Below are 22,027 nucleotides of genomic sequence, written 5' to 3'. Positions count from 1 at the left end.
AGATTTGCACAATTGAGAAGGTATCCGAGACCATGAATTATCCAACATATATAGGATTAAAAACTATTTCACTTATTCCATATTCATGAGGTTCATAGAGACCATGAAAACAGCTCCTCCCTTCAACGAGCCCATCAACTAGCTAGATGGTACTTTTATGTACAAGTTAGTTCGTAGTGAAATTCAGTATTCACAGTACTAGTGCAAAGTCAATTGAGAAGGTGGATAGATACTGATTAATTAATTAATTAATTAGTCAATTAGTTAATTAGTTAGTCTATCATTTAATTACTGGAGGACTGCTGCTTTTGCTTTGGTGGGAATATCGTGAAGGATTTGACCTCTTTCAGCAATTCAGCTTTCCAGCATTGTTCGATGTCTTGCGCGATCCTCCTGGCGTCGAGCGAGGCGCCCATCAAGCCGCGCTTCGTGAAGCCGACGGCGTAGAGCCCCCTCTCGCCTTTCCAGCCGTGGGGGAACGGCCTCGTCGGCAGTCCGTCTTTGCTCGAGAAGAATCCCTCAGCTTCCTGCGCTAGCGTCGGCAGTTCGATCATTAAGGCGATCAGGGCTGAGGAAGAAGGAGAAGATGATGACGACGCTAATTAATTACCTTGAGCCAACAAGGCACGTTGCTCTTGTAGCCGGTTGCGAAGAGCACCGCGTCGAACTCCTCCGATCGGCCGTCCGTGAATTCTGCTCCGCGCTGCGTTAATCTCTTCAGAGCCGGCCGGACCTGCAATACTTGTGTGGATTGAATCCATGAAGTACTCTGCCGCTTGTTCATTCATTCATTCATTCATTATTCGCAGCCGGTGATCGATCAATCAATCAATCGTGTATAACGAACCTTGATGTCGCCGGACTTGATTTTTCGGAGCGTGCCGACGTCGATCACCGGCGTCTTGCCATGGAGCAATTTGAGTTGGAGGGGCCCGACGCGGGGACGCGTCAGGCCGACTCTGTCGGTGTCGCCGAGCAAGAGGCGAGCGAGCAGGAGCAGCAAGAGGTCGACGGCCCGAATGGGCAGCCACCGGAGCAGCCACATCGACAGGCCGAAGGTGGAGCAGCCGAGCAATTCGCGCGGCAAGATATGGACCTGAACAAAATTAAAGGAAATTGAATCGTGCTCGCGCGTCCTGATGGCATTAATGGAGGAGGAAGAGTTGCACTGACCGAGTCTCGGACGACGATGGTGGGAAGCGCATTGTTGTCGCAGAGATCCAAACAGACTTCCATGCCGGAGTTTCCGCAGCCGACGACGAGCACTCGCTTTCCCCTGTACGAGTCGCCGCTCTTGTACGAGCTGGTGTGGGCCACCGCGCCGCGGAAGCCCGCGGCGCCCTCTAAGTCCGGCACCACGGCCTCGGCGTTCTCCCCAGTGGCCACCACCAGCCACCGCGAGAAGTACTCTCTGCCCCCCTCCGACGTGCGCACCCGCCACAGCCCCACCGCGGCGTCGTACCGGGCCTCCACGACCGTCTGGTGGAAGCGCGGGCGCACGTCGAAGGCGCCGGCGTAGGCCTCGAGGTAGCTGACGAACTGCCGCCTGTCGGGGTACTTGGGGAAGCCGGCCGGGAAGGGCATCCGCGGCAGCTCGCAGAACTGCTTCGGCAGGTGGAGGCGCAGGCGGTCATAGGTCTTGAGCTGCCACAGCGAGGCGATGCAGCCGGCGCGCTCGAGGACGACGCTGGGGATGCCTCTCTCCTTCAGGCAGGCAGCGACGGCGAGCCCCGCCGGGCCCGCGCCGACGATGACCGGCCCGGGGCTCCACACGCACCCGTCGATCTCATGCGAATCCTTCGCCATGAACACGGCGGGAGCGTGAGCCGCCGCCGCCGCCGCCACCTTGCACTCTGCTTCCGTCCAGCATGCGCAGCCCATGGTCAGTCACAACCATGTACAATCGATCGAGCGACTAAATTTTGCAGATGAGGGAGTAACAATTAATAGGGGAGGACGGGAAGAGACATTGATCTGATCGCACCGCATGCAACGGTCGAGAAACAAGAAGGATTCCAAGGATCTTATCCGGAACAGAGCAAAAATCGGGTCGTCCCTGGAGCGAGATGACCGCTGGGTGGCGGAGGACGCGGCCAAAGCTGCTGCTGCTTCCGCGAGGTGGAGGGAAAATGTCAAGTGGCTCGATCGGTTTATATTGAACTGCACCCAGCAGTCTATTAATTTTAGAATAATACCAAATTTAGATTGTAAATTGGATTTAATTTGGAGGGATTGAGCTACGTAGGGGCTAGGTAGATGTTCAAGTTGATATATTGATGGTTTTCGCTAGATTGCTTAAACGTCGCGATTTGTATGGAGGAGGGTTAATTAGATTTTTTTTGGTAGAGTAAATCTAGCAAACTATTGTTGGAGAATGAGTCTTTATTTTTTTATTTATTATTATTATTATTATTATTATGATTACTTATTCAAGGTATTTAGGCCTTGGGGTCCAATTATTCCTGGATATTTGGATAAATTTGATAACACAATCAGCTCTTAACACGAACAGTTCTAATATTTCGAGTACTACGGACCTGCTGAGAATCGAACATGTAACGTTTGAGTAAATTACCGTACGTGCCTGTTAGAGCATTTTCAATGAGAGCTCCCAGATAGGTGGGAGGGAGGTCCGTCCCTTAAATGATAGAGCGGCTTCGTATTTGCAGAGCCTCTCCATTGTCAGTAATATTTTTTTCAATATTTGTTATTAAAAAAAACACACATATAACACGTTGAAGAAGATATTGAACGTTGAAGAAGATGAGACGTGAAACCATGGCTAATAGTCGTTGTTCAATGTTTATTTTTTAAAAAAAAAAATTAAAAAAATCTATAAATACATCACGAACTTTTTTTTCATTCATCCCTTCTCTCTCTATTTCTCTCCTTCTCTATTTATATTCGAGATGGACGAAAATTTTAATACTAATTTTATAACTCTTTTGAATTTTTTAAATACGGAAGAAAATATATCTTCTCAAAATATCCACTGATCCGACAGTAAGAAGGGGGGTCCCAGAGTCAACACCAGGTGGAGGTTAAAAGGTAAAAGGTTAACCAGAGGCTTGGCCGAGCGGATAAAGATAGAGGTGACCGGACGAATGTTCCGAGCGGAAGCAAAGATACCCTGGCGGGGAGTTGGGATTCCGACGCTCATGTTGAGCAGAGTTGTATGTCCGAGCGGGTAGCCCGCTCGGCCGAAGACATAAAATAGCAACACTGCGAACAGTCCACAGAGCACATGACCAGGAATCTCCCGAGCGGACTAGCACAGACGACCGGCAGGAGGCAAGGGATCGGCCGACCGACCGTACTCTCGGCATGGAGTAAAAGAAGAAAAGGACAAGGGAACATCTTCTGACAGCAGGTATGTTTGACGAGCAAGCCATACGCAGGATCTTATGGCAGAGGGTTTCGCTGTCCCATCAGAGATGTACGCGGACTGTAGCAGTATGGTGTCAGACAAGCCTTTCTGACAAGCCCTTACGGAGGTATGGGTTGAGGACACGTATTCGCCTCGGTATGTGTGCGTGAGCCCCTTCCCAGCTCTATATAAGGAGCCTCACACTTCGCTGGAGATATGCATTCTGGCCTAGACAGCGCCACTTCTTCGTTGTCCATTTGTCTAACTTGAGCGTCGGAGGGTTGTCGCCGGGACCCCTTCCCGGCCTGACTTTTTTGCAGGTTCACCGGAGCTCCATACGATCGGTTGAAGATCTACGTCAGCAACTAGGAAAGAGCCACGTGCCCAGCGTCCGTTGATTCATCGATTCGGACAGGATCATCCACATTCCTCTAAACTATGATGCCCAATATCCTCAATTTTTCTCTCTCACACGCAATACTGTTTAAAATTTTAAAATATTTCATATGTTCCACAAGGTCTTCCAAATTTTTCAAATTTTCAAAGTTCTCAAAATTTTCGCTCCCCTTTCATATTAACTGATCCTGTCCGAACCAGAAGTCAACAGACGCTGGGCACGTGGCGCTCTCTGGCTCGCTGATGTAGATCTCCCACTGGTGGCACGATGCTCCGGCTAACCTGCACAGAAGTCGAGCCGGGAAGGGATTCCCGGCGGCGACCCTCCGACGCTCAAGTCAGGTAAGCTTACGATGAACAAAGTGGCTTCCAAAATCTCAGAATACGTACCTCACCGGTGAAACCTGAGGTTCTTTATATAGAGCTATGAAGAGTCTGGGCACGCGTACCTAGGTGCATACGTGTCCTCTGTCCTTTCCTAGGTATGCGGCTGTCAGAAAACTTACCTGACCCATATCGCTACAGTCAAAGCATGCCATCGATGGGACAGCAGAATCCCCTGTCACAAGATTTGGAGCATGGCATACACGTGAAACCTACCGGTTGTCAGAGGAGAAATCCTCGGGTCTTTTCCTTGCTCCAAACTTGTCGTCCAAGCGGACAGCTCCCTCGACATCCGACCTGACATACGCAGTGGTTTACTTGTGCTTTGTGGAGACTAATAAACAGGGGCGCTTTATGACTGTGGTCGGTCAAAAGGTCAGCTCGGTCCGTGACCTTTTTAACTGAGCGTCGGAACCCCGATTTGACCGGGTGTCTTCCAACCATAAGTGCAAGCCGGCCGGGCCCCTCCGGGTATTCGATTCCATCGGCCGGCCGGCAGTCCGGTCGGACCGGCCGTCTACGGTCGTCCGTCCGGTCAGACCACACTCTCCCCGGATGGGCGGCTGCTCCGGTGACTTTCACTTGGCGTTGACTTTGTAAGAGGGGGGGCCCGCTCTTACTACCGGATCACTTGCCTCCCCTTCAAGTCTAGTCGAAGGAGGCGAATAGTCCGACTGACTGGACTGTGAGTATAGCCGAACGGCTCCTCAATGCTAATACTCTCCGCTCGGTCAGCCGTAGAAATATCCTTGGAATGAATCAACGATGGCCTTCACCGGATCTCCTCGCGTTCCGCGCCAATCTTCGCCATCAAGGTCGATCATACCTTCATTAAATGCTTCGAATGATTGACTGCCACGTGGAGTAATGGCACCAGAGTACGGAGGCGGTTGCATGATATTGTGATGTGATCGAAGCAATTCGAAATAAACGGCTAGATGTATGCTTTGATTCCCGTGACCTGGATCCGACGGTGGAGGCCGCCCGGCCCTCACCCTATAAATTCTTCGTTTCCTTCTCACCTTCACATGCCTCCGTTACCTCTACTGCTGCTCTCTGCGCTTTGGAGCTCCGGCGATCTTGTTGCTGCCCTCTGACGCTCTCCGGCGCCTCTCCTCGATCCATCTCCCTTCAGTAAGGTTTTAGAGCTTTTCTCCTTCCTTTTCGGTATCTAATTCGCCTTTCTTCCCCTAGCTCTAGTCTTTGAAATTCCATTTCTTCGTCTTTGGAACTTCCTTTTGTGATTTCTCCTATCCGGATCATGGCCAGTTCCTCTCATCCCGAAGAACAATCCCTAGGCCCATGGTATACTACCATGCGATCCCGTTTCGAACAACGGGATTTTGATATTTTGGCTGACAATTTCGAAATCCCCGAGGATATCGAAGTTCGTCTAGCTGGTCCCGCCGCTCGGCCACACAGACCGCCGCGCGGTGGTTTCTGTGTCTTCCGCGACCAATTTACCGCCGGTCTGCGGTTTCCCGTGCATCCCTTTATAGCAGACGTCTGTAATTATTTTGGCGTGCCGCTCGGAAGTTTAGTACCAAATACCTTCCGTCTCCTCTGCGGCGTTGTCGTGTTGTTTAAGATTCACAACATTCCCCTCCGCCCGGAGGTCTTTTTTTATTTCTATTATCCTAAGCAAGCCGAGCCGGGCACCTTTATGTTCCAAGCTCGGCCCGGTCTGGTCTTCTTCAATAAACTACCCACTTCCAATAAACATTGGAAGGACTATTATTTCTACATCCGCATGCCCAGTCAGCCAAACTTTCCGACCCAGTGGCAGGTCAGTCTACCTCCTACTCCCGAGTTGAAGAAATTCAAGACCCGACCGGATTATCTTCACGCCGCAAATGTACTAGCCGGTCTGCGGCTCGACATCAACAAACTTCTTCACGAGGGAGTGATGTACATTTTTGGGCTGAGTCCTATACGGACCCCACTTCCGACCGGCTTCGGTAAGAATTTTGCTTGGGCACTTGCTTTAATTGCTAACTGATTTCTTCTTCTTTTCATGCAGCTGAAATCGTCATGGACTCGGTGATGGCCTAAAGGCCGCGGCGGCCAAGGAAATGGAGGCGCTGGGCATTCGGTCGGTTCTCACGAAGGAGAGAGCGGCACCCAGGCTGAATCGGCCGCTCCAGCCTCGGAGCTACCCCTCCAGGAACCAACGGCCCCCGAGGAAGGATCCGTTCGGGAGGAGGAACAACCACTGCAAAAGAGGCGCCGGGTGGAGACTCCGCGTCGGCTACCTCCGCGGTCCAACCCTCCGACCGGGCCACCGCGATCGCTGGCAAGGCGCCAGTGCGAGACCATCTCGTCCGATCGGACACCTTCTGACTGGGACAAGCTGGCTACTCGGTTGAGGCCACTCCGGTCGACACTCTCCCCCTCGCCTTCGGTCCAACGCTCGACCATCCATTCGCGATTTTCCGCGCCGGCTAGTCACGGCCGCACAATACGAGTTACTCTTCATCTTCCAACTGAAGAGTTGCTACCAGAAGCCGACCGGCCCACCGCGCCCGAGCACACCATTACTTTGAAAGGGCCCCTCGCCGAGATGTGGGTCGACGCTCGGGCGCGAGTAGCAATGATTCCTCTCCAGAACTTAGCCAACAGCCACATGCAAGCGGCTACGGGGGTAAGTTTGTTGCTTTTTGAAGTTTTGCCTGAATATTTTCGCCCGGCTTTTAACAAATGCGTCTTTCTTCAGAGATGGGTGGAAGAGATAGCAGTTTCCAACCGCCTGGCTATGGCGGACGAGGAGATAAGGCAACTGAGGGCGGCAGGCAGTCCGAGCGGCTCCCAGGGCCCTTCCTACTCCGAGCTGCAAAAAGAGCTGAAGAAAGCTCAAACTCTGCTGGCTGCTGAGCAGCAGAAAACAGCTGACCAGGCCCACGCCCTAGCCGAGTCCGAGCGACAAGTCAAGTCGCTTGACACGAAGATAACTCTGGCCACCACTCGGAAGAACACAGCCATCTCCGATCTGGAGAAGAAAAACGTGGAGGCCCGAGGCCTGGAGTTGAAGATAAAGGAGCTGACGGAGCAGCTCGACCGGGAGAAGGCAGGCCGCTCGGCCGATGCGGAGAAGATTGAACGTCTGAATGAGGCCCTCACAAGCTCCCAGGCGACCTTCAAAGAATACCAGGATGCCGAGCCGAGCCGAGTCGCCGCTCTCCAACAAAGCCACATCCGATCGCCCGAGTTCTCGGAGAAAATTTGCGAGCGGATGTACTCGGCTTTCGACTTGGCCATTACGGCAACTATGACCTATCTGAAGTCGAAGGGCCTTCTTCCGGAGTCCACCAATATTCCGGCCGGCGATCAAGTGGAGCTCTTGAGCAGCATTCCGAGGGACCTCTACGACTACATCGAGTAATTCTTGTAATTTCGCCGCTCGGCTTAACATGAATCTTTTTGTACTTAGGCCACTCGGCCTAAAGTTTTTAATTTTAATGAAATGTTTTCCTTTCGTGTACTCTATCTTATCACCCCTTTGGCATTCAGGTGCATTCTGCAAGTGTTTTCCCCAGCCCTTCCGTGCGGCCGAATATCATTCTGTGTTGCTAGCAAGACTTGCTCGTTGTAAGCCGACCAGAACCTTTTATACCTCGAGTCTGAGCGGAACTTAGCGTCGGTATAACTATCGGCTGCGGGTAATTGCCGTGTCGACGATATTCCTCTCGGATTATTTTTAGACGCCGATGCGTCTCTTGATGTTTAACATCGGAGTTCGACGGCACGGATATTTATAGCCGGTCGGCGCGGCTCTCGATCTTTAACGACGGAGCTCGTCAGTCTTCTGCTCGGAGGGTTTAAAGACGCCGGCTCGTCTCTTGATCTTTAACGACGGAGCTCGTCGGCGCGGATATTTATAGCCGGTCGACGCGGCTCTCGATCTTTAACGATGGAGCTCGTCGGTCTTCTGCTCGGAGGGTTTATAGACGCCGGCTCGTCTCTCGATCTTTAACGACGGAGCTCGTCGGTCTTCTGCTCGGAGGGTTTATGCCGGCTCGTCTCTTGATCTTTAACGACGAGCTCGTCGGTCTTCCGCCGGAGGGTTTATAGACGCCTGCTCTTGATCTTTAACGACGGAGCTCGGCGCAGATATTTATAGCCGGTCGGCTCTCGATCTTTAACGACGGAGCTCGTCGGTCTTCCGCCGGAGGGTTTATAGACACCGGCTCGCTCTCGATCTTTAACGACGAGCTCGTCGGTCTTCCGCCGGAGGGTTTATAGACGCCTCGCCTCTTGATCTTTAACGACGGAGCTCGTTGGTCTTCCGCTCGGTATAGACGCCGGCTCGCCTCTTGATCTTTAACGACGGAGCTCGTCGGCGCGGATATTTATAGCCGGTCGGCGGCTCTCGATCTTTAACGACGGAGCTCGCCGGCGCGGAGGTTTGATAGGCGCCGGCCTCGATCTTTAACGACGGAGCTCGTCGGTCTTCCTCGGAGGGTTTATAGACGCCTCGTCTCTTGATATTTAACCACGGAGCTCGTCGGTCTTCCGCCGGAGGGTTTATAGACGCCTGCCCGTCTCTTGATCTTTAACGAGCTCGTCGGTCTTCCGCTCGGAGGGTTTATAGACGCCTGCCCGTCTCTTGATCTTTAACGAGCTCGCCGGTCTTCCTTTCGGAGGGTTTATAGACGCCGGCTCGTCTCTTGATCTTTAACGACGGAGCTCGTCGGCGCGATATTTATAGGCGCGGCGCTCGATCTTTAACGACGGAGCTCGTCGGTCTTCGCTCGGAGGGTTTATAGACGCCTGCCTCGATCTTTAACGACGAGCTCGTCGGTCTCCTCGGAGGGTTTATAGACGCGGCTCGCCTCGATCTTTAACGACGGAGCTCGCCGTTCCCCTCGGAGGGTTTATAGACGCCTGCTCTTGATCTTTAACGACGGAGCTCGTCGGTCTTCCGCTCGGGTTTAGACGCCGGCTCGCCTCTTGATCTTTAACGACGGAGCTCGTCGGTGCGGATATTTATAGCCGGTCGGCGCGGCTCGATCTTTAACGACGGAGCTCGTCGGTCTTCCGCTCGGAGGGTTTAGACGCCGGCTCGTCTCGATCTTTAACGACGGAGCTCGTCCGGCTTCCGCGCGGAGGGTTTATAGACGCCGCCTCGTCTCTTGATCTTTAACGAGGGAGCTCGGTCTTCCGCCGGAGGGTTTATAGACGCCGGCTCGTCTCTTGATCTTTAACGACGGAGCTCGTCGGTCTTCGCTCGGAGGGTTTATAGACGCCTGCCTCTTGATCTTTAACGACGAGCTCGTCGCGGATATTTATAGCCGGTCGGCCTCGATCTTTAACGACGGAGCTCGTCGGTCTTCTGCTCGGAGGGTTTATAGACGCCGGCTCGTCTCTCGATCTTTAACGACGGAGCTCGTCGGTCTTCTGCTCGGAGGGTTTATAGACGCCGACTCGTCTCTTGATCTTTAACGACGGAGCTCGTCGGTCTTCTGCTCGGAGGGTTTATAGACGCCGGCTCGTCTCTTGATCTTTAACGACGGAGCTCATCGGTCTTCTGCTCGGAGGGTTTATAGACGCCGGCTCGTCTCTTGATCTTTAACGACGGAGCTCGTTGGCGCGGATATTTATAGCCGGTCGGCGCGGCTCTACGGTTTAACGTCTGGGCTAGACGGGCTTTAAGGCTAACTCCTCACCAGGTCGAGCGACCTTGGTCTTCCTTTCAGCAGAGAATACTCAATGTGCTTTCATCTTTCTACTTCCTGCATCGCAAGTACATAGGCGACCAAAAAGTATATAAATTTGTATTTAGCTCACCTTTCACCCGACTTGGAGAACGTACGCTTAGCCAAACGGCTCAGGCTCTGCTTCGTCGAGCACTTTGACTCGGATAATTTCCCTCCGTCCAGACGGTACGGGGCCTTCGATACTCGCGCGCTCGGTTCGACCCTTTTACCTCAGGCCGAACGGCGCGGGGCTTTGTTCAAATCCCGAAAGTCAATGCAAACTCTCCACTTGCCGCCCGGCTTGGAGACCAATACCACGTTGGCCAGCCAGCTCGGGAACTGCACCTCGCGTATGTGGCCGACCTCCAGAAGTTTTTCTACTTCCGCCCGGATGATGGCATTCTGCTCGGCGCTGAAGTCCCTTTTTCTTTGCTTCACTGGCCGAGCGTCCGGTCGGACATGCAACTCATGCTGCACTAGGCTCGGCGAAATTCCGGGCAACTCATGTGTCGACCAGACGAAAACATCATGATTTCGTTGGAGGCATTGGATCAGCTCCTCCTTCTGCTCCTCCTCCAGATCAGAAGCGATAAAAGTCGTGGCCTCCGATTGGGTCGGATGGATCTGAACTTCCTCCTTTTCATCGTAAATTAAAGCAGGAGGTTTCTCGGCTATGGCGTGTACCTCGATTCGGGGCGCCTTCCGAGCGGAACAAGCTTCTGCTCGGACCATCTCTATATAGCACCGCCGAGCTGCTAGCTGATCTCCACGTACTTCTCCTACTTTGTCCTCCACGGGGAACTTTATCTTCTGGTGGAAGGTTGAGACAACCGCTCGGAATTCGCCGAGCGCCGGTCGTCCCAGAATGACGTTGTAGGACGAAGGAGAGTCGACCACCACGAAGTTTATTGTCCTGGTCCTCCTGAGCGGCTCCTCTCCCAGCGAGGTAGCCAGCCGGATCTGTCCGACCGGCTGAACTTCGTTGCCCGTAAACCCGTAGAGCGGGGTCGTCATGGGCAGCAGCTCGGCACGATCAATTTGCAGCTGATCGAACGCCTTCTTGAATATGATATTGACCGAGCTCCCTGTGTCAACAAATATGCGGTGAATAGTATAATTTGCTATTACCGCTTTAATGAGCAGAGCGTCGTCGTGGGGCACTTCTACTCCTTCCAAGTCTTCGGGACTGAAAGTGATTTCCGGTCCACTTGCCCGCTCTTGGCTACAGCCGACTGCGTGGATCTGTAGCTGCCGAACGCCCGCCTTTCTGGCTCGGTTGGAGTCTCCTCCAGTCGGTCCTCCAGCAATAACGTTGATCTCGCCCCGGAAAGTATTGCTCCTGTTTTCCTCTTCCCGAGTGGACGGTCGCGACCGTTCTCTGGACGCCCGGCGATTCTCCTGTCTCGGAGATCGGTGCCGATCGGGTGTCTGTTGATGTCGCCTTTCGGTGCAGGTCCGGTCGGCTTCATGGGCCCTTTGTCTCCTGTCGATGGGAGGAGACCGTCGTTCGGCTTTCCTGGGAACCGGATTGGCCAAGAAGGGAAGACTTCGACAATCCCTCGTGTTGTGCGTATCCGTCTGGTGGAAGGAGCAGAACATAGGGGTCCACCTCTTCTTTGGCTTGGGTCGAGCGGCAGCCACTTCCTGTACGTGCGATCTGGCGTGGGGGGCTCGAATTGCTTCGGCCCTCGGTCCTCTGGGTGGCTGCTGAGCGGCGTTCTGTTTCCGCTCGGCATGAACAGGTGCACGCTCGGTTGGAGTTTCCTTTTTCCGAGCGGCCTGCGCTTCTTCCACATTTATGTACTCGTTTGCCCGATGCAGCATGTGATCATAATCTCGGGGTGGCTTTCGGATGAGCGACCGGAAGAAGTCCCCATCTACAAGGCCTTGTGTGAAGGCATTCATCATCGTCTCCGATGTGGCCGTTGGGATATCCATCGCCACTTGGTTGAATCGCTGGATGTAAGCTCGAAACGATTCTCTCGGCTCTTGCTTGATGGCAAACAAGCTGACACTTGTCTTCTGATAACGCCGGCTGCTGGCGAAGTGGTGGAGGAAGGCCGTTCGGAAATCCTTGAAGCTAGTGATGGGCACGTGGCGCCAAATTGATCCTGTCCGAACCAGAAGTCAACAGACGCTGGGCACGTGGCGCTCTCTGGCTCGCTGATGTAGATCTCCCACTGGTGGCACGATGCTCCGGCTAACCTGCACAGAAGTCGAGCCGGGAAGGGGTTCCCGGCGGCGACCCTCCGACGCTCAAGTCAGGTAAGCTTACGATGAACAAAGTGGCTTCCAAAATCTCAGAATACGTACCTCACCGGCGAAACCTGAGGTTCTTTATATAGAGCTATGAAGAGTCTGGGCACGCGTACCTAGGTGCATACGTGTCCTCTGTCCTTTCCTAGGTATGCGGCTGTCAGAAAACTTACCTGACCCATATCGCTACAGTCAAAGCATGCCATCGATGGGACAGCAGAATCCCCTGTCACAAGATTTGGAGCATGGCATACACGTGAAACCTACCGGTTGTCAGAGGAGAAATCCTCGGGTCTTTTCCTTGCTCCAAACTTGTCGTCCAAGCGGACAGCTCCCTCGACATCCGACCTGACATACGCAGTGGTTTACTTGTGCTTTGTGGAGACTAATAAACAGGGGCGCTTTATGACTGTGGTCGGTCAAAAGGTCAGCTCGGTCCGTGACCTTTTTAACTGAGCGTCGGAACCCCGATTTGACCGGGTGTCTTCCAACCATAAGTGCAAGCCGGCCGGGCCCCTCCGGGTATTCGATTCCATCGGCCGGCCGGCAGTCCGGTCGGACCGGCCGTCTACGGTCGTCCGTCCGGTCGGACCACACTCTCCCCGGATGGGCGGCTGCTCCGGTGACTTTCACTTGGCGTTGACTTTGCAAGAGGGGGGGCCCGCTCTTACTACCGGATCATTAACGTTGCCCCAGCTCCATTTGGTATGTATTCACATCAAAATAGGTCAATCATTCCATATTTTCACCTCCTCAACCATCAGGCTATGTTTCAAATGAAGCAAGAAGGGCTACTATTGACCCATCTATCAGCGACAAAGAAACTCTAATACTATCGTATGTCCCAACATCTCAGTGGCCACCATACTCATCATAAGAAAATCATAAAGTTGAACCGGAGAAAGATGATTCGAAACGAAGATTTTGGTCTCTCGATGAAGACATGGTCCTTGCAAAGTCATGGGTAACTATCAACACTGACGTAGTTATTGTTAATAACAAAAAATGATCAAGTTTTTTAGAAGCATATAGCTGATTACTACAATAAACATCAACCCATTGGAACTACGAAGAGAAGCTATCAGGTGCTAAATTCACATTACTATAAGTTTGCACCTATAGTAAATGAATTTTTTGCAACCTATAATAATTTGTATATTCATCGTCAAAGCGGATAAAGTGACGAGAATGTGTTAGAGAACACATTGAATGTGTGAAAAGTCAACACTAAAATCAAGGATTTCAAGTATATACATATGTGGAGGATTCTCAAAAAGTATGAGAAATATGTTCCACAATTCCCATTCCTTTAACAAGAAGGTAAGGACATACGAATCAAGAGGGAACACTTCAATATCAAGTCCAAATCTAGATATTAATGTTGATATGGATGACTCTGAAACCCACATTCGTTCGATAAGGCAAAAGACAACGAAGAGGAAGGGCAAATCCAAAGTCACATAGTGCAAAGCAATGGAACAAATCCTCGACAAAGAATGACAAAATATTAAAGAATATCAAATAGAAAAATTAGCTTTATGAAAAGTTGAGATCTTTCATAAGGATAATGAAATTCTTACGAAGGATATTAGTGAGATGATACCAGGATAACTTCGGATACATGAGAATATGGTTGAAAAAATTAAACAGAGACATGACATATAGTAGATGTGTTTAAGTATTTTTTATATATTATTATAATTTATATTTTTTTTATTTGATGTATGATAATATTTATGTATTTTGTTATTATTAATGTTATTCTAAGTGTTAGGAATTTATGATTTAAATTTTATAAAAATTTAATTATATATAAAATCAAATATGAAGGACCGTCAAAAATATATATCATGAAAAAATATGGGACCATGAAGATGAAGAGTTGTTTAGAGATTTTTTTTTTTTTTATAGTGAAGAGATATATAAAGATTTTTATTTTTGATATAACATTTACATGATATTAAAGGAGCTCCTTGAGGATGTCGATATTCTTACCTGTGCCATATTGGGGAGATAGAGTTTCCTTTAGAATTGGTTTAATCTTAAGTTTTGATATTTGATAAATAATCTTGAGGGAATCTCAGGCTTTTAGATTGCGTTAAGAGTTTTTGGATTTAAAGGTTGATCTTTCTATGAATAGGGTAAACATCTATGGTTGGAAATTGTCAGTGTTATCTAACCGATTCGGTCTAACTGGTCCGATCAATCAGTTTGACTATGAGTCAATGATTCAAGCCGGTAAAATTCGTTATAGTGATATGAATTTTTTCCCATTTATATTTTCAATGCACCATTTTAGTTATTAAGACATTATTTCGGATTATATATGTACCCTATCTGGATATTGTTTATCGACTTAATTTTGTTGGTCTATCGAGTTATCTGTTTGAATATTTAACACTTTTTCGGGTAAGTTTATCCATGTGGATAAGAGTTGAAAGATCAAGTGAAAGCTAAGCCTTATTTTTTAAGATAATATTATAATTTATTAATAATCATCTTTCAAGATATAACAACCTACTACTCAAAATAGGAAGCTCTAAATTTTGAGTCTTAGCAAACTCTTGAAGTCTTGAAATAAATTTTGTCAAAAGAAGGAGAGAGAATAACTCAAGAGTAGATTTAACCCGTTGAAAATTAAATGATTAAATCCAAGAAGCGAAGTTCGTTTGAAATGGACGAAAAGTCATGGATATTTCTTTTAAAATACAATTAACTTAATTAATATAATTAATTAAGTTAATTATTTCATTTAATGCCTACATTATTTAATTAATTAATAAATTAATTGATTAATTATTTATTAATAATTAATTGATTAATTTTTCTTATTTTGCAGCCACATCTCAAAAATTAATTTTGATTTCTTTACTCCTTGATAGTTTTTGATCAGGTCAAAAACAGTAAAGATGACAAGCGGAGGATGCGACTGTGCAGTTGATGCGGTGAAGACTCCACATAGCTCGGTAAGACAAAAACGTTAGTATCGGCCCGGAAACGGGTTTCTGGCTAGATAGATATAGAAGACAAAGTTGCGCATACCTTTCTCTATAGCTGGGAACCCCCTTTTATAGTGTCAACATGATGTTCTTGTAAACATCTCATGGTGTAGCTAGACACATCCTCCTAGGTATCCTGGGAAGTAACAGGTCAAAAAGTGTCCCTGACATCATTCCTTAAGTAATCATGCAACCCTCTGACGTGAGCGCCTAGAAGCTTCTATAAGTACGATTGTCTGCTCGACATGCCCTGCTATCAGTGACACAAACTCTCAAAAGGATATAAAAAAATAGTTGATGGGGCCATACGTAGCTGACTGGAGTTCACTCGGTTGGGCTGCTACCGCTCGACGATATCCTTAAAGGCCTACCGACTCATCTCTTTCCTTACTTCATGATTGCCCTCGGGTAATACGTTCTGACTGGACGTATAGCTCGGTCAATGAAACCTGCTGCTACTTAACTTTCTTTGTTATCGGAGGGAAATTTCCTTGGCCGGAGAGAGCCCGACTTACTTGTCTTCAAAAACTGATATCATCCGCTCGATCGTACCCAGTCCACTCGGCCGACTTGGATACCTCACTTAACTTTGTCTTCCAGGTCAGCCAGTCTTCCTTACTTTGACCTATCTTTGGTGGGACCCCTCATCATTATCGAATCACAAGCCTCTTCTTCAAATTTAGTCGAAGGAAGCTGTAAGTCCGACTGACTGGACCATTAGTATGTTTCTGAGTTTCGATTCCCGATCAAGCATTTTTCCACTCAAGGTCGCCCATAGAGTTTACTGGTGTCCTCCCGTGGGTTTTTAGCTGTCGTTCAACTGCTGAGGGATAAGACTTTCATTTTTATAGTCATCATTCAGCTGCTGAGGATGAAGACTTTCAGTTTTGAAGCCGCGTTTGGCTGCTAAAGGCAAAGACTTTTAGTTTTAAAGTCATCATTCAGCTGTTGAAGGCGAAGACTTTCGATTTTAAAGTCATCGTTCGGCTTCTAAAGGCAAAGTCTTTCGATTTTAAAGTTGTCGTTCGACTGCTGAAGACGAAGACTTTCAATTTTAAAGTTGCTATTCAGCTGCTAAAGGCATAGTCTTTCGATTTTAAAGTTGTCGTTTGGCTGCTAAAGGTGAAGACTTTCAGTTTTAAAGCTGCTATTCGACTGTTGAAGGTAAAGTCTTTCGGTTTTAAAGTCATCGTTTGGCTATTGAGGGCGAAGACTTTCGATTTTATAACCACCGTTCGGCTCTACCATGTACGACACTTAGCCAATTTTCTGATTCCTCGCTGAGCTCTGCTCCCGACGGTAGTAGGTCTTAATTGTGTTGGTACAGGGAGCACTAGACGATCGAACTTGAGTTTCGATTATGGTAAAGAGTTCAAAAGTTAAGATATCTTGTGATCTAACAAGTGTGACTGAATTTGTATGAAAGTCCTAAGTATTCTTAGGCAAAAGTCCTAGTGAATTCTAGGCAGGTGGAAAATCCTAGGGGGAGGTAACACTAGGTTATGAAAAGTCCTAGTCCGAGAACTGGGCAAAGTCTTAGCAAGTCGAGGTTATCAGGCGAAATCCTAGAGTCGAGGACTCTAGGTGAAATCCTAGGGGTCGCGGATACCAGGTGAAAGACTGGACAGGTCGGGGATCGGACATCTTGCGGAAAAGTCCTGAAGTCTCAGATGCTGAGCAAAAGTCCAAACGATCTGGCAAAAGGTAAACTCTCCTAAGAGGAGTATGTGAGGATGCATATTCTCCGAAGAGGAAATAGTAGGTGTCGGTCTGACCTAGAGTTTCAATGAAACTTAAAGTCAGGATCGGACAGTCTAAACGCTGTCAAAACTTATCTTTACATGTTATTGACCTTTTATTCTAACTCTGTTTTGCAGGAAACTAGCAATTTTATAGGTTTAAATTTTTGCCTTATTCGCGCTTGTTGTCGTCTCTTCCTTCTCTGCCGATAATTTCCTCTGCAGTAAGCTTCTCTCCTTTTTTTTTTTTTTTTGAATTTTTTGATCTTCTTCCCCCTTCGTTCTTCATGGCTGAGTCTCCTCATCCTCCCCCCACCCGTCCCCGGACTATGGTATACCTCCACTCCCTCTAAATTCAATGACAATGAAGTCGACCAAATGAAGCTTAAATATCGTTTCCCTCCTAATTACCAAATCGTCATCCCTTCTGCTTACGACTGTTCCCATCTGTCGCATGTGACTTTCTCACATTCTTTAATGATCAGTTTTACACCGAACTTTGATTTCCCATTCATCTCTTCTCAGAAGTGTGTAGATATTTTCATATCTCTCTGTACACTAGTTAGTGCCCAATTCCTTTAGGTTGTTGTGCGAAGTGGTAGTGCTATTCTATTTGTACGAAATTCCCTTAGTACCTCATGTGTTCAATTACTTTTATTATCCCAAGTTATTCGAGTCGGGTACCTTTTTGTTTTAAGCTCGAGCGGGCGCTATCTATTTTGATAAAATGTTGTCCTCCAATAAGCACTGGAGGGAGCATTATTTTTTTGTTCACTTTCCCGTCCGGTCCAACATTCCGACTGATTGGCAGATGGAATTGATAAAGCCTCCTTCGCTTGGAAGATATCGAAGTCGATCGAACTACCTCCAAGCAGCCTCTAGTTTGACCGGTCAAAAGTATCACATACATCAGCTGTTGTTGGAGCCTATCTTATACATGTTCGGACTGAGCCCGATCCGAACACAGCTGCCCATTCCCCTAGGTGTGTCCTTTTCTTTTCATCATCTTTGAATCTAACTGATATATCTTCCATTTTATAGCCCAAATCATGTTGAGGGCACAGTTGAGCGGCAAAAGCAGACTCACCGATGCGGAAATCAACGCCAAGGGTGTCGTCAAGTTGGAAAGTTGTGGTTTACTATCGGTCGAATATTCAGATGATCTGACCGGCGAGGTAGGAGGAGGTCGTGCGTCGGCTAGCAGAGCAGGAGGAAGCTGGACGGCGACAAACGATGCTTCTGCCGCCACAGGCGAACTCCCCACCTGAGCAGCCATCCATGGCGCCGATCGCAGTGCTTTGGGAGTCGACCACCTCAGGTGAGCCGTTAATCCGCCGCAAGAGGCACCAAGCGGAAGCCTCTTTCCGCTAAACCACTTCCGCTTTGCAGGCCTCTGCACCTACAACCTCTTGCCCTCCTTCCAAACGAGGCGAGACTTCATTTTCTGTTGTCCCAATGAGGGAGTCCGCTGTTCCCACTCATCCATCCTCCAATCAGACACCCTCGCTGTCTGCGCTGCCGCTGAGACCATATACACACATCTAGTCGTGTATTACCATCCCAACTATCTAGGTCAGCAGCCTAGGTGTTTACCATTCGCTCCTCCCCAATGTCCAAGTCAAAGGGTCCAGCCACTTCCGAGCCATCGGATCTGAGCCACCATAGGCACATAATGGCCATCATCCATCTACTGACTGAAGAGTGGCGTCACCCTAACGACGCGGAGCCACGCTCCCCTGGGCACCAAATTAAAATTCAAGGGTTGCTGGCCCAAGTCTGGGTCGATGCAATGATCTGAGCGGCGACTAATTCGCTTGGAGAGCTCACGGATAGCTTCACTCAAAAGTCCACAGGGTATATATTTTTTACTAAGTGTAACTTTTGTATTTTCTGATCGACGCTTATTAGCCTGTTCTTACTGCAGTTCTGGGTTGAAAGTCTGGTCATGTGCTAGAGGTTGGCATTCTTGGAGCATGAGCTAAAGCAACTACGCGCTCCGACCGGGCGATCAGAAGCCCCTCCAAGCCCTTATCGATCAACTGAATGCGGAGGTGACTCGATGTAAAGAAGACTTGGACCGGAGTTTAGAGCAGCTGCTAGGCTCCGAACGAGCGCTCAGTGTCGAGAGGAATAAAAATCACGAGCAAGCCCTCCAACTTACCCAGCAGACTCATTCCTTTGAGTCTAAAATAAACTCTGCCAATGTCAGAAAACTCCGAGCCATCGAAGACCTGGACATCAAAAACAAAGAGGCTCGGGTTTTGACCCAAAATCTCAAGGAGGCAGAAGCTTCTCTAGTGGCCGAACAGGACAACCGAGCCTCAGAGCAAGCGACGAACAAGCTCCAGCTCAACGCAAAAGATGCCGAGCTAGCTTCATTAAAGGATGAGTTGGAGACGTCCCGAACAGCTTTCAACAAGTACCAAGAGGAGGAACTCAGGCGGTTGGAAGTTTTCAAGGTGAATTTTCTTTGCTTTGACCCCTTCAACGAGAAGCTCATTGACCGAGCTCTTCGCCTCTTCAATTGCGGCATCGATAGGACTCTCCAGCGGTTGAAGGACGTCAACTATGTCTCTCCATATATGACCAGTAAAATTATCAGAGAGAAGCTCACCGAGTCGCTTCTAGATGATGTCCTCAACTACCTTGACTAACATTCTCTTTAGTTTTCTTAGTAGCTTTTTGTACCTCCCTCTTGTGCTTTGTAAAAATTTCCAAGTGTTAATGAATGCACACCCGTTCGACGCTCTTCGACTTTAGCTATAGGGTTTTATTAAATGTTCTAATTACCCTTCAGTGCATTCCCACTCGACGCTCTATGGCTATCCGATTTTTCCTTCAATAATTTTGTAACTCTTCACAAGTATAGTTTGTAAAAATCTCCTAAGTATGAATCCTTGTACTCCCATTCTTCTAAGTAAATATTTGCTAAGGAATCTGGCTGATCCTCTCAACTTAAGCCGAATGACCTGTTTGTCTATATCTCACTTACTTAGGTCGAGAGTCTTCAGTCACAAGAGCACCACTCGCTTATAACTCGTTCGATCGGGTCAAGAGTCTTTAACACGCCCGATCTAGACCCCATGACTATTAATCTTCAAACGAGAGAGCATCGCTCACTTATAACTCGCCCGATCTAATCAAGTGTCTTTGACGTGCGCGATTTGGACCCCGTGGCTATTAATCTTCAAATGCGAGAACACCGCTCACTTATAACTCGCCCGATCGAGTTGAGAGTCTTTGACGAGTCCGGTCTGGATCCCGTGGATAATTAATCTTCAAACGCGAGAGCATTGCTCGCTTATAACTCGCCCGATCAAGTTGAGAGTCTTTGACGCATCTAGTCTGGACCCTGTTGCTATTAATCTTCAAACGCGAAAGCACCGCTCACTTATAACTAGTTCAATCGGGTCGAGAGTTTTTAACGCGCCCTATGTGGACCCCGTGGCTTTTAATATTCAAACACGAGAGCACCGCTTGATTATAACTCCTCCATCGGATCGAGAGTCTTTGACACGTCCTGTTTGGACCCCATGGCTATTAATCTTCAGCCGCCCTCAACTATTGAACCGGAGTTTATAGTCATCGCTTGATTATTGATTATTTACAACCCCAGAGTTTATCGTCGCCGTTCAACTATTGGTTCCCCTTATGCTCAAGTTTATAGACACTACTCGGCTGTTAAAAGCTTACACTTAGCTTACACTTGGGTTTATAGCCGCTGCTCGACTTATGATATTTTTAACTTTGAACTCAAGATTTATAGTCGCCGTTTGACTTTAAGATTCAGAAGAAGGGTTTATAGTCACCGCTCGATGATCGCATTTGCACTCTGCTCGGATTTATAGCCGCCACTCAGCTTCTTGAATTTTGTTTCATAAGGGTTTATAGTTGTAACTCGATTTTTGGATAATAATACACATGAATTTATAGTCGTCGCTCGACTTTTTGACAATGATGCAAATGAGTTTATAGTCGTCGCTCGGCTTTCTGACAATGATGCATAAAATTTTATAGTCATTGCTCGATTTTTAACTTTGCCGATCGGTCCAAGAATCTGGGACACTTGAATTATTCTATTCATCATTCCCCTACATTGATAGAATAGGAGTTTTTACATTTTTGCCTCTGTTTGTTGTGTCTTTCGAGCGATCTTTGCCTTGGACTTGACCATCTCGATGTAGCATCACAGAGCGACTAGTTGGTCGCCTTTGTCTTCGCCCATCTTACTGTCCACCAAGAACTTGATCTTCTGGTAGAAGGTGGACACTACTGTCTGGAACTCGTTTAGGGTCAGTCAGCCTAATATCACATTGTAGGCAGACAACGCATCTACCATGATGAAGTTTGTGGTCCTGATATGCTTGAGTGGCTCCTCTCCGATTGATATGGCCAGTCGTGCCTGGTCGATCGACAATACCTCGTTACCCGTGAATCCATACAACGGAGTCGTCATGGGCTGCAAGTCACTCCGATCGATTTGCAGTTGGTTAAACGTTTTCTTGAAGATGATATTCATCGAGTTACCTGTATCTATAAAAGTTCGATAATAGTATAATTAAGGATTACCATTCGGATGATCAGAGCATCATCATGAGGGACTTCCACTCCCTCTAAGTCTCAAGAAGCGAAACTGATCTCTGGTCCTGCGACATTCTCCCTGCTGCACCCGACGTCGTGTATCTCAAATCGCCAAGCGTGCAATTTCCTTGCCCTATTGGAATCACAGTCGGTCGACCCTCTAGTGATCATTCTGATATCGCCCCATGCAGCGTTACTCCTATTCTCCTCCCCTCGAGCTAAAGATCAAGCCCGCTCATCCAAAGCCCGAGCAAGACTTGCATTACCTCTTTGTTAAGGTTGGTGTTGATGTTGCTCAGCCACCTGTCTTTCTTTTTTTCATCATTCATTTGATTGGCATCGATGATCGAAAGATGGTGAACGATGGTGATATCCTGGAGGAGCCGGTTGGCTTGAAACTGGCCTTAAGTCGTCGTAATCTCGGGTATTATGTGTCACCGAGCGATGGTAGGAGTACAACAACGGTGTCCACGGCCTACCTTTCGCAGCCTTCGGCCGCTCTACCTCAACGTGTTGCACAGCATGGGCTCGGGGCTCCTGGTACGACTGAGTCACTCCCACTCGGGGGCCCTTTGGTGGTTGATGGGTCTGAGTTGACCCGCACTCATATGC

At 48.5% G+C, this 22,027-nt stretch overlaps 1 protein-coding gene across 1 annotated transcript; it reads right to left on the bottom strand.

Moving 5' to 3' along the window:
* Window positions 1-281: 281 nt before the first annotated feature.
* Window positions 282-2,109, bottom strand: LOC121978004 (indole-3-pyruvate monooxygenase YUCCA2-like). The gene is made up of 4 exons (XM_042530398.1): window positions 1,174-2,109; window positions 848-1,096; window positions 611-733; window positions 282-527 (listed from the first exon to the last, which is right to left on the bottom strand). Exons 1-4 carry the CDS (start codon window positions 1,879-1,881, stop codon window positions 285-287), a joined length of 1,323 nt encoding a protein of 440 aa, XP_042386332.1. The 5' UTR covers window positions 1,882-2,109; the 3' UTR covers window positions 282-284.
* Between the last annotated feature and the right edge of the window lie 19,918 nt (window positions 2,110-22,027).

Source organism: Zingiber officinale, chromosome 4B (genome assembly GCF_018446385.1).
Source record: "Zingiber officinale cultivar Zhangliang chromosome 4B, Zo_v1.1, whole genome shotgun sequence".
NCBI lineage: Eukaryota > Viridiplantae > Streptophyta > Magnoliopsida > Zingiberales > Zingiberaceae > Zingiber > Zingiber officinale.
Note: the sequence above shows the minus strand (reverse complement) of the source record. Positions and strands in the feature narration are given on the sequence as shown.

What these genes read in the sequence shown, in the direction of transcription:
- LOC121978004 (XM_042530398.1), bottom strand. Translation starts at nt 1,881, where the DNA reads ATGGGCTGCGCATGCTGGACGGAAGCAGAGTGCAAGGTGGCGGCGGCG. An exon ending in TCAAGTCCGGCGACATCAAG is followed by an intron (nt 734 to 847) that starts GTTCGTTATACA and finishes CAAGTATTGCAG; the next exon opens with GTCCGGCCGGCTCTGAAGAG. An exon ending in ACGTGCCTTGTTGGCTCAAG is followed by an intron (nt 528 to 610) that starts GTAATTAATTAG and finishes ACGCTAGCGCAG; the next exon opens with GAAGCTGAGGGATTCTTCTC.